The sequence below is a fragment of the Anas acuta genome, chromosome 3 (genome assembly GCF_963932015.1).
Source record: "Anas acuta chromosome 3, bAnaAcu1.1, whole genome shotgun sequence".
NCBI classification, from domain to species: Eukaryota; Metazoa; Chordata; class Aves; order Anseriformes; family Anatidae; genus Anas; species Anas acuta.
The window spans coordinates 55,474,861-55,486,414 of NC_088981.1; the positions used below are offsets into that span (position 1 = coordinate 55,474,861).

General features: G+C 38.6%; 1 protein-coding gene across 2 annotated transcripts in view; it reads right to left on the reverse strand.

Moving 5' to 3' along the window:
* Window positions 1–944: 944 nt before the first annotated feature.
* The window catches only part of LTV1 (LTV1 ribosome biogenesis factor), a 350,847-nt gene continuing 340,237 nt past the window's right edge, over window positions 945–11,554 (reverse strand). Inside the window, exons 2-12 of one of the 2 annotated variants that reach the window (XM_068677230.1) lie at window positions 9,728–9,762; window positions 9,458–9,589; window positions 8,529–8,717; window positions 7,421–7,508; window positions 6,352–6,472; window positions 5,333–5,579; window positions 4,495–4,622; window positions 3,373–3,509; window positions 3,055–3,107; window positions 2,058–2,258; window positions 945–1,458 (exon numbers count right to left, since the gene is read on the reverse strand). In XM_068677230.1, coding sequence (XP_068533331.1) covers window positions 1,345–1,458; window positions 2,058–2,258; window positions 3,055–3,107; window positions 3,373–3,509; window positions 4,495–4,622; window positions 5,333–5,579; window positions 6,352–6,472; window positions 7,421–7,508; window positions 8,529–8,717; window positions 9,458–9,589; window positions 9,728–9,730 — 1,413 coding nt within the window. In that variant the 5' untranslated portion in view covers window positions 9,731–9,762 and the 3' untranslated portion in view covers window positions 945–1,344. Of the gene's footprint in view, window positions 1,459–2,057; window positions 2,259–3,054; window positions 3,108–3,372; window positions 3,510–4,494; window positions 4,623–5,332; window positions 5,580–6,351; window positions 6,473–7,420; window positions 7,509–8,528; window positions 8,718–9,457; window positions 9,590–9,727; window positions 9,987–11,554 lie in introns of those variants that run through there. The other variant, XM_068677229.1, reaches the window with a different exon arrangement.

Genomic DNA, 11,554 nt, shown 5'->3' on the forward strand with positions numbered 1-11,554 from the left:
CAAACTTTTAATGTAGCAGATAATTTCTGCTTGTTTGAACTTCAGCAACTCTATAAAATGCTTAATTTTGATGTTAATACTGACACTTCAGTTTTCTGAGCAGTGAGGAAACTTGTAGACTTAGTTGCCTCTTTATTCCTTCTGTAAAACCACATTACTTTATCAACTATCTTCAGAAAGCTTTTTTCCCCAATATAAGTACTTTGAATGCTTTCTGTACATTAAAGGTCCCCCAAGCCCTTCTATTACCTAGTCCCTATTTAGTATTCAGAAAAAACAATATTTAAGATACTTTGAATTTAGTAGTATTTGACCTGCTCTACTGATGTGTTGGTTTCTGTATTTCGTACCAGTAAAACAGGTAACTGCTCATCCAACAGCAGATTTCAAGGGATTGACTAAAAATCTTGTTCATTTCATTCACGTGTATGCACCGGCCACAGTAGTTCATATGCATTATAAAGAAATTTAAGATCATATCAAATCTACCATACTCGTCTTCTGCCCACCTTCAGAAAGTTTTTACAAAAATTGTGTTGGGTCACACATTTGTGTTTCAGTGAAACCACACTGAATGCAAGACTTGAAGAATAGTAGTTCAGGAAAATCAAGGCAATGGCTATCTGCAACATATTCTTCTAAACATTTGCTGTTCATTACACCTTGTTTGCCACACTACTTGGACTGGCTACTTGCAGCAAAGTTGCTTTCAAAAGCAACACTAAGGGTTGACTACTGCAATTGCAATGCTCATTGCAACAGCTTTCCAGATATCTGTTTATAAAAGGTTATTTTACCTCTTTCATTATAGTATCTAAATTATAAATATACAACCTTAAGAAAGAACTAAGGAGTGGGCAAAAAATTCTTGATTTACCAAACTGTACAATATCAAGGCACTATATTTAACCATCAGTATAGGGGATAGAAGAGAAATGGATATATTTTGTACAAACTCAAATAATTTAATAGAAAAACCCAATCAAATCAAATCTGTAGGATTCTGCTGATGTGCTGAATACGTTCAAAAATATATGAAACTTTTTGTTCAGTGACAGCTTATAGGAAAAATACAATTTTTTAATTTAAATACATTTCTAGTGTAATGGAAGTTCACAACAGTTGCCGTGTCACTCATGACAAAATAGACATTACTAGCGCATTGTTTCAGGAATAAATTCATTTCAGAAATTCAGAAAGAATGACAAGACTTCTGGTTCTCGTTACAGTAATATCTGAATAACCCCCACTGTACATGACTGGCAACTCTATCAGTTAGCAGTTCCTTTCTTGATACAGATGCAAACTTGAAGATGTTTCCACAATGAAAGTTCCTCAGTTTCATTAAGACAGCTTCAGTCCTTTAATGTTTTGTTTCAGATTCAGCAACTCTTTTTCTTGCCTTGTTTTCTCCACTTTGAAGGCTAGCTTGTTGGCTTTCTTCTCCATTCTGCGCTCCTGTGCATATGAACGATTACAAATGTACAAAATAGAAAACATTGTAATTAATGGTTCCAGATCATGAGAGCAGCCACCACCTGGCCAATAATCTTATTTATGACATTATTTATTGGTAGTCAGATTAATCTGTTTACCTCCAGAACTATCATCTTTAATTTGCTGAAGTTTCTAATATGCTTACAATTTCTGGTCCTAGATAAAACAACTAGTTTATCAATGTGGCCGATTAGATTTATGTTTCTTTTGGAAATTTTTCATTTTCTGTGATATGAAACATTACTACCATTTTCTTTGCTTCCTTAAATAAGTGATATAAAAGGTCTCCTTCCAAAGTTACCCAGAAAATAGTGGCCACAGTAACAGACCCCAAATTTCCATATAGTAAATTAGAAAGCTATTGTTATAATTCTGCCATCTTTTTTTTTTTTTTTTCTTTTTTTGATCTTCTTTTGAGAAGAAGCACTAATTAGCCCTTCTGACGAGGAAATTTTGCCCATTAATTTCTAGACAAAAAACCAAAGGGGGTTTAAGGTTTGTGAGACAGAATTCAGAAGGTATAACACGTTTTCATAGGGTTCATTTAAAATAGGGCATACCTTTCGCTCCTCTTTTATTGCCTGTTTCCTGGCTTTGCGCTCCTCTTTACTTTCATTTTTGGAACGAGGCTGTGTTGATGCTCTTGGCAGGTCACTGTCATTAATCATTTGCATACGCTCAATCTGCTTAGCAGTGAGACCTTTCTGAGGCAAGACATGTAGAGGAATTCCAGTCTTCTGGGAAATCTTTATTGGTTTGGGCTAAAATAGAGAGTGCATATGTATTAATGATCCCCCAGTTTTCTCTGCAGGAAGCGTAGATTGCACTGCCTTAATCTGCACAGGTTAAGATTAGATTCAGATTTGACAGTAATAAACATAGCATGAGGAACCTTGTATGTTCTTCCCTCAGAAAGATGTACATTAATCTTGAAGTAAGGAACCAAACACACCTGTAAGCAGAACCTGTCCCCCCGAACCAAAAAGTTTTCTCCCTTTATTTAAATATTACTGAAAATGGACTTAAGCAGGCATTTAATATTTCCTTCATAGGGTTTCAAGAAAAAGGTTTCCTTTAAAAAATCACACAGCTGGAACATCAAGCTGTGCTCTACTTCTGATGGGGAGCTTCTGGAAGGCCAAAGAACAAGAGTACATTGTTTCAAACTGTAAAATGGAAATAGAAACCTATTTTCAAGAAAATAAACTTAATATGTGGTTGTAAGAAATAAAATTGCATAAAGTTGTATCACAGAGAGTGACACAACTTACTTCCTTGTTAAGTTTCTCCTTAGCTATTAAAGGAATTCTGAACTTCTAGTGATATAATCAACCAGGTCTTAGTCAATTTCCCTCTACTGTATCTTTGATGTGTTTTATATACATATAGCCAAACCCTTCTTCAGTGAAGAGCTAATACCATAGGCCAATAACCTACCCAACCCTTTTTTCTGCTCACACCTTCTTTTAAAAAGAGACATCCACTAAGAAAGCTATCACTTCTGTCTCAAGTTTTCCCAAGCCACAATGTTACTTTGAATAAGTTTAATGATTTTACCTTTGATGGCTCCATAATAAGCTTCGGATGATTATATAAGTTTGAATATGTACCTAGGTCACACACACACAAAAAAGTAGCAATGAAAAAATTAGACAAACATATTATGAACTGTAGTACTAGTCAGACTTTGAAGGCATAAAGCTGCAAGAACTCAGTAATCTACGTAAAAGCAATAGTTTTATTTAGCAAGAATTCTTGCTGTTGTGCCCCAGAAGCATATACTATTTTGCCTCCAAAAATTGTTAAAAATTACAAAATCACCTATCATTTACTTTGAAATCATAAGAACAAGTAAGAGAGCTCCAAAATACTTACTCAAAATGGATTCACAATCCCACTTTTCTTTTGGTTTTTCAATAACTAGAGTTACTATTTCTTCTTTTTCTTCCTCACTTTCTTCTGCAGGAGAGTCTAAATCTTCACAGGGTTCAAGAGAGTCAAATCTCACACAACTTTGAAGAATTCCAGAGAAAAACAGAAGCAAAAGAAAATAAAAAAAAGTGACAAAATTAATTTGACATTGGAAGGGAAAAAAAAAAGTTCACCTTTTCTTGAAAACGCATGATTATGTAAAACCAGTCTTTCCTTAGCAAGACCCCAAGCCAAAGGCAAGCTATTCCTAATTCAACTTGCAACAAAAATAAGCATATTCAATATAAACAAAAACTTTAGGCAAGAGACTGATGACAAAGTAACTACTTCTGCATATCAAAAGCATCTGGCACAGAATATTTGTGACTGGAGAGAAGGAAGAAGATATACTTTTTAGTTTGTAAGCACTGCAGTGCTAGAGATGATTATGTACTCCACTAGTGACCAGTCATACTTCACTACAAGGGACACATTACCTTTCACTCTCAATCAGGGAGCGCAAAGCTAACATGTGAACATTTAGACATTTAGCTGTGAGATAATATCACTCGTTTTTAAGAGGAAGTGAATATACTGTGGAAATTCAGTACATCAGCATGGGGCTGCTTGGCTACACTCCAGTTGCACAGGAATAACAGTCACCTTGGAGTTTATAATCACCTAAGTAGGTACACAGTGGAATCAGCTGTGTACCAGCAGTGAAAGAATATTCTTAGCTATAGAGTCTGTTAAGTTTCACCTTATAACGTAAAGTTTGTTTTTAATTTACACTAAAAAGGGAAAGGAAGAGTGCCTTTAGACCTTACTTATACCAGATGAAATAAAATTATACAAAAGGAGCATAACGTCATATAAACCAACAAGACGTCTCCACTTAATTTTATCATCTACTAACTTCAGACTGATATTCAGTGACAAAAAAAGGGATAATACTGAAATGAAAAGGTTTTCGTTGTGGTATGCAATCTTCAAGTCCCTGCACAGGAAATAACATACCCAAACTTTCAGCACAAATCTCCAATTACATAACTATGTATGCAGAGCAGTACACCTGGGATTACATACTTCTTTGCTTTCTCTTTGTAGTAATCATTCAAGACTTCCTGCAACCGAGCGTTGTCCGTGTTAATATAGCCTTCTAATTCCACATTATCCAAGGCTCCAATTTCATCTTCATCAAACTGTTCAAAAAACTAAAATAAAGAAGTGGATATCTTTAATTAGACCACACTCATCATTCAACTTGTTGGTAACTTAAATAATTAAATGTTTCTTTGTATTTGTCCCTTTTTCCTCTCCTCTCTCACTTGCTGAACACCTATCGAACACATCTGTCGTAGGATTTCCTTCTTACTGACTGTATTTTTTAGCAGTAATAAAGTTACTGTTAGATAATATATATTATTGGAAGATAACATGTAAGTCAGCTTCCGCAAAATGTTTCTTATTTTGATTAATTATCAATTGGTACATTAAAAAGCCTGTCACTGCTCAGAAAGAAAAGTTACACTCTATTTCCACTGCTCTGACATCACTTCTTGAATGTATACTCGGCACAGTGGGGAAAATGGGTGAATGAAGTGAATCCGCATCAGAAACAAACATAGTTTACTGTGCCGAACGGAGCCTCCCAAAGAGAAGTGTAACAACAACTGTGAATGCTGATTATAGTCACCAGAATAATTTATCAACGTTAGACCTTTAACACCACAACCTATTTAATACAAGCCACTTAGTGCACACAACATTAAAAGGAGAGTATTTGCAGGTAATGGCTGTTTGAAGCCCCACCTACCAAAGGCAGGAAGAATTGGCACAGGCACACAGGACACCACCTTATGAATGACCCAAAGAAGCGTTAAGCACCCTTATGTTTAACAGTTACATTCCTGAGCTGCTTTACCTTCTCAAATCTGTCATCCAACAGGGTTAACTGCTCGTTCCTTCTCATTACTGAAGATGTCATAGAATATTCTGTGAAACGACTCTTGGTTTCTTCTTGCATAAAAAGAAACTCTTTTCCCTGTCCATTAACCCCATCATCTGATAAAGGACCTTCTGAATCATAATCTTCATCATTACAACTATCCTTTTCATCACTGTCATCCTCCACATCTTCCCATTCATCGTCATCCTCAGCATCTGATCGCCTAAATGAGAAGTATGAAACAGCTTTAGAACAATACATGGACCTTTCCACAACAATGCCCAATGTTAAGTTATCTGATACAATACGTCAACTACAGATTTAAGTTTTGAGAGGCAATGATTTAAAAAACTGATTATTCTCAAGCCAGTAAAAGAAAAAAAAAAACTAGCAATGGAAGTGTTGCCGCAGTCAGCATACTACTTTTGCCTGAAAGACAAAAATGTTTCTGGTAACTGTTAGATCACACATCTGTACATTGACAGTAAGGTTATGTTTACTTTCTACTAAATTTGTCAGAGTGGAAAAAAATACTAGAACTAGTAAAATTTATCACTGCTCATAAAACGTTAAAGATACCAAAATAGAAACAATATGCAGCAGGGTATAATGTGAAACATTTCTAAAGGTCCTGGAAATACTAGTATTATTGATCAAGACTAACAGAAGTACTTTAAATGTGACAGATAGTGTTGTTTTTATATGCAGTTCAGGAAGCCTATGACATACAGTATGTATATCATACATACATATGTAAACAACTACTCAGTGTGTGAGCTCAAGGTGCCCAGGTCTCTTAATCTTGGCTACCATATGAAATTTTGCTTTTTTAAGCTACTACCCACACAATACATGGTAATACTTTATTCCCTTGACATACATGTATTCTATTTGAAATCTGAAACCACTCTTGCTTCCTACAACATAACCACAAGAAATACCAAATAGTATCATTCCTATTCACTTGTGGCATAAGCAGTTTTACAAAGCTGCACCTTTTCTTCGGTTCATTTGCTTGTAGAACAAAATCATCTTCCAGAATATTTTCTGGATTGTCAAAGTCAAAATCATCATCAAGAGCTGCAACAATATCAGGGTCAAAATCCAGCCGTGGTCCTAGAAAGTTAAAAAGAAAAAGATGTAAGTATATAAGTTGCTGTGATATCATGAAGTTACTTTCCTGTATGAAAAGCAATCCAACTAGACTGTTAATTTGCACTAGGAAAAGATTAAGCTTAATAGTCAAAATAACAAAACATTTGTAGATTTGATTCAAATTGGTAGGCAAATCACCACCCTTCTCGTCAATTTTCCTCATTCAGAAATGCCTTAACCTTCCAAAAATGTGTTTTTAATAGAGGTCACTTACAATATTATAGAAGAAAAAATATCCAAATTAAGAGTACTGTATGACCAGTAGATAACTAGCAGTGTTGAACTGCCAACCCTAGTTGGCTCCTACCCTCTAAAATCCCTTACTTTAGGAAAGGTCAGAAAGTATTTCTCTACTGCAATTAACAGAAATGTCTCTTAGCACCCTGCTGGAAAGACAGAGAGAACGATCACATTTAAATACAAAAAAATAAGATAGCTCAAAAGTGAATGTTCAGTACAAACATATATTCATAAAAAGCATGCTTTAAGCCTGTAACACTGAAATTATAATAATGAAGCAAAGGAAACACCTTTCAGAATTTAAAAAGGGGAATTTTGAGGAAAAATCCAGTTCTGCACATGCATTCAAACAGATTGAACAATAAATCAATAGCATTATGTATAGAGCAATGTTAGAACTGTAAGACAACTTTTCCCTGTTCATATCTGCTACATAATACTAATAACTCATGGCTTTTTTCTCCTATAAGCAATGCTGAAAAGCTATTACTATTGACTCAGAGAAATAGGTCTCAAATGGAAACGTCGATTTCCTATAGTTTATTCTTTATGTCTACTCATGAGTCAGTTGTAAAACAAAATTAGTAGCACTGCAATCAAAGCCGTAATTACTGAATAGTACCTAGATGGCAACTCATGCTATAGAAAGGTAAAAGACTTTCACGATACCTGAAACGGGAGCAGCTTTATTTAGCAAGCCCACATCCTCTTCAAATTCTGTGGCAAATACTGAGGAAGGCAACTTAATAGATGGAGCCTTAAAACAAAAAACAAACAAAAAAATCCATACCACAATGCACCTGTTCTCAGTTGAGCTCACTTAACAACATGCAGATAATCGTGACCAAAAGAAACTCTGCAAGTGCTACTTAAATATTACAAGAACCACTACTTTATTGGTGTCAAATTTTCAAGTTATTGAAAATTTTTATTTAAATTTTTCAAGTTATGCAATGAAAGCTAGGTACAGCATTGGCAGTATTCGTTCTGATATAAATATTCTCTATGTACTGAGCCAGCATTTTTGTATCTCTGAAGATTTTTGAGGAATGGAAAGCACAGAGAAATTTTTAATTTTCTTTAGGAGAACAATAACATACATTTGAAAATACCACTTTATCGTAAGGCTTGCTAACATGCACCTCTAAAGTAACTTTAAATCTTACACAGTGTCACCAAACCATACCTGAAAGGTACTTCCGACTAAGAACATCACTTGGGACTAAAAGTACAGTATTTTGTTAAACCACACTCCCTCAATTAAAAGCAACTGAATGGCAACTGCATATTTTATTGCTTAAAACGACATTTCCCACTCCAACACGATCCAGTTATGCCAGCAATAGGAAGCTTCATTTATATCCTCTCTGGGTTTTGATACACTCCATTAAAAAACAAACAAACAAACAAACAGGTTATATTAGCAGTACCCCATATTCCTAACTCCCAGAGCATTCAAAAGCTTTAAAATTCTTCAGAACAAATGCCAACCCCAGAGCAACATAATTTGCTCAAATACCTCTCTAAGAGGTCAACACTCTATCAAGAAAAGCTTATCATGAGCACATAAGATATTTTAACACCAGGGTAGCAAAATACTGACCATCAACAGACCTTGGCTTGTCAACTTTTATTTTTACTTGTAGGAAAGTCTGACTGTGGATCAAGAGCATCCTTCACGTATAGGCCACAGCCACCATAACACCTGTTGAATACGATTGTCTGCAGGATGCTACTCTCAACAGTACAAAATTATTAGTAGCAAAGTACCACTTACTGCAATTCGTTGAATTTCATCCTCTATGTGACCCTCATTCGTGATGATAATTCTGCTTTGCTGTCCACGCACAGAAGGGACAAGCTCTGAGGGACCAGAGGCTTCTTTCAGATGCTGCAAGTAGTCATAGTCATCATCGAAGAAGACTCCATACTTCCGCTGCTCTTCTCTCCTCCGCTCATCTTGACCCTCAGAATTGTAAGAAAAAATTCAATTAGTTATTCAAGTCGATTTAATACTTATCAGCAAAAAGAAGAGCAACGCATCCACTGATAATGCCATTGACGATGACCAACCAATTAAGAAAAACAAAAACCAACAACCAGCCTAATTCCTCCCTGCTGAAAACAGATTTTGGAGAAAAAAAAAAGAAAAAAAAAGCAGCAATAAAATTAGGCTAAAATACGTACATTGAGAAGGAAGCCCCTGATTAAAACAGCACTGGTTATGTTCACTTACATGAAAAAAAATGTATTAGGAGTAAGAACTAGAGTACTGTGAATTGGATCCAAACGAACTTGGAAGTGAACTTGGATCCAAGTATGCTGACTCCACAGCAGCTCTTAGTCACCTCTCTGCTCATTATCCTACTGCACTGTAAATGAGAACGTTGTAACCATCTGCTTCAGCACTTAAATAACTTCTTCTACACACAGCAAAACTAACACAGCCTGTTTTTTCCAGGCTGGGCTGGTCAACGTTTGCGGATACGAATGTATTTTAAAAAAGAAACAAAGCCATGCCAGTTACCCCTCCTTAACCCATCAGTGACTCACAACTACCCTACCACATCTCCTTCTTTTTAATAAGCTGGGCTAAACCCCATCTCCTTTCAGCCTATGGCTCTGAGCTGTCCGATGGCGCAGCACTTTCCCCCCCTGCAGCCCTTTTCGCCTGAGAGAGCCCCGACGCCGAAGCCGGGCGGTTACTTTCTGTGCGGGCAGCAGCACTCTCTGCGGGGCGGTGTCATCCGCGGCGAGCGGGTCCCGCTGGCTCCTGTGCACCAGGTGGAACGTCACCGCCTTCTTCTTCTCGATGAACGGCCTCTTCTTCTTGTGAGGCTGCGGGAGGACAGCCGGTTAAGCGACGATAGAACACCACAGAAGCGCGGAGCCGTTAGGGGGCCGTTAGGGAGCCGTTACGGAGCCGTTAGGGGGCCGTTAGGGAGCGGCACGCGCCCCCCCCCCCCCGGTACTCACCATGTTGGCCCGGCCCCGGCCCCCTCACGCTCACGCTCACGCGGAGCCCGCCTCAGCACGGCCTCCGGTTTGGCAGCAACCACCGGCCGACAGGGGGGAACCCGACACGGTACCACTGCGGCAGAGGAGCCGTTTTTCCTCAAGAAACAACACCGACTAGCTTTTTCTGAACGAAGTTGATATTTAAATGGAGAGCGAGCCCCTTAAACGCATCAAGGGTACCTGGAAAATCTCCACAGACACATCTTCCCCCCTCTCCCCCCCCCCACAGTTAGCAAGGAATGGTTCCGCCCGCGGGCGGGCCGCAATGGCGGAAGAGGTGGAGCGGGACAAGGGGCCGAGCGCACGCGCAGGCGCGGGAGGGCGGGGGCGAAGGAAGGGGCTGGGGCGGGCCGACGAGGGGGCGTGGCTACCCGCCAAGGGGCGTGGCTTGGCACTCAGGCCCCGCCCCCCCGCACCCATTCGGAGTGGTGCGGAGCGGGGGGGGGGGGTGGTGCGGAGCTTCCATTTCATTTCATTTCGTTTCATTTCATTTCGTTTCGTTTCATCTCGTTTCGTTTCCATGTAACTTTTAATTCCGTCTCTGGAGACTGCTTCCCAGCAAGGAGCTGCTCCCTGAATGTCACTCCCATTGCACATACCCCATGTGCTTGCCAGAAGGTTCAAGAACAGAAATGTTTTCTGTCAAGATTTTCTGAACAAGTTTATTGAGGCAATTCGCTTCATTTTATATTTACTGATATTCATCCATATATATCTATAAATCAAAGAGCTTGTCTAAGGCACTTGGAGCTGTGCACAGCAGCGTACCCCACGGTACTGTACAACCAGGCAGCACACATCTTTTTGCTTGTGAAATAAAACCACCATAAAAGAAGCACAGTCTATGTCATGTATAAAAAAAGATAGCACATATTCTATTTTTCAGGTAACATGATTGGAATATATTTGTGTGTAGGTGTGTGTGCGTTTATAGGTATATACTACCGTACAGATAAAACCCCAAGAAGCAGCTACGATTTGTAGCATTTCCAGTTATTTACATTCACAAATATCCACACACCTGTCTAAAACACAGTATCAGACCAGCCACTTCTTTAGAATTACCATATTCAATCACTTTAAGTCAAAGAGCTAAAATACAAGTAAATGCACTAATTTTATAATTCTTATTTAAAACACCCTCTGCATAAGCTGAAACGTTTGGGGGTATTGATTCTCCATAGCCTCCCATCTTCTGAAAGTCATTGAACATGTGGAAAGTACATTTCAAAAGGCCAGGTACATTTTTTATAGTCATCAATAACTATCCAGTGTGATGAGCAGTGGGGAATGAAGCCAGGAATATTGTTTGCTTTATTTTACTTGTAAATGGGAGCACCTGGTGAAACTCAAGCAAAGTACTTTGAGCACAGTTTGTTTCTATTTTTATTCATATTAATAAAAACATTAAAGAACTGGCCCGATGCCTGTTGGTAGGTGACACTCCCCATTACATGCTGCAAAATATTAGTCCTGATGACTTCCCATGAAAAGGCAGTACGATCAAAATTTCATCTCAGGCAATTGTAGCCACAATCCTCCTTGCAGTATGTAAGAACCTCCTGGCTTTTGGAAGGTAAGAACCTTCCAAAGACCCTGCTGGAGCTGAGCCACCAGCACCTGCAGTGGATGGGTCACCCAGCCCTTGGACTGGCATCACCTCTCAGAGGTGCCCTCGCAGGCTGGAGTGAAAATCAAGGGATCAAGGGTGCTCAGTACCAAGCAGTGCCCTGGGCCTGGCCATCAGCTGCAGCTCTGCCACAGAAAACGGAGGTTCTTGAAAGC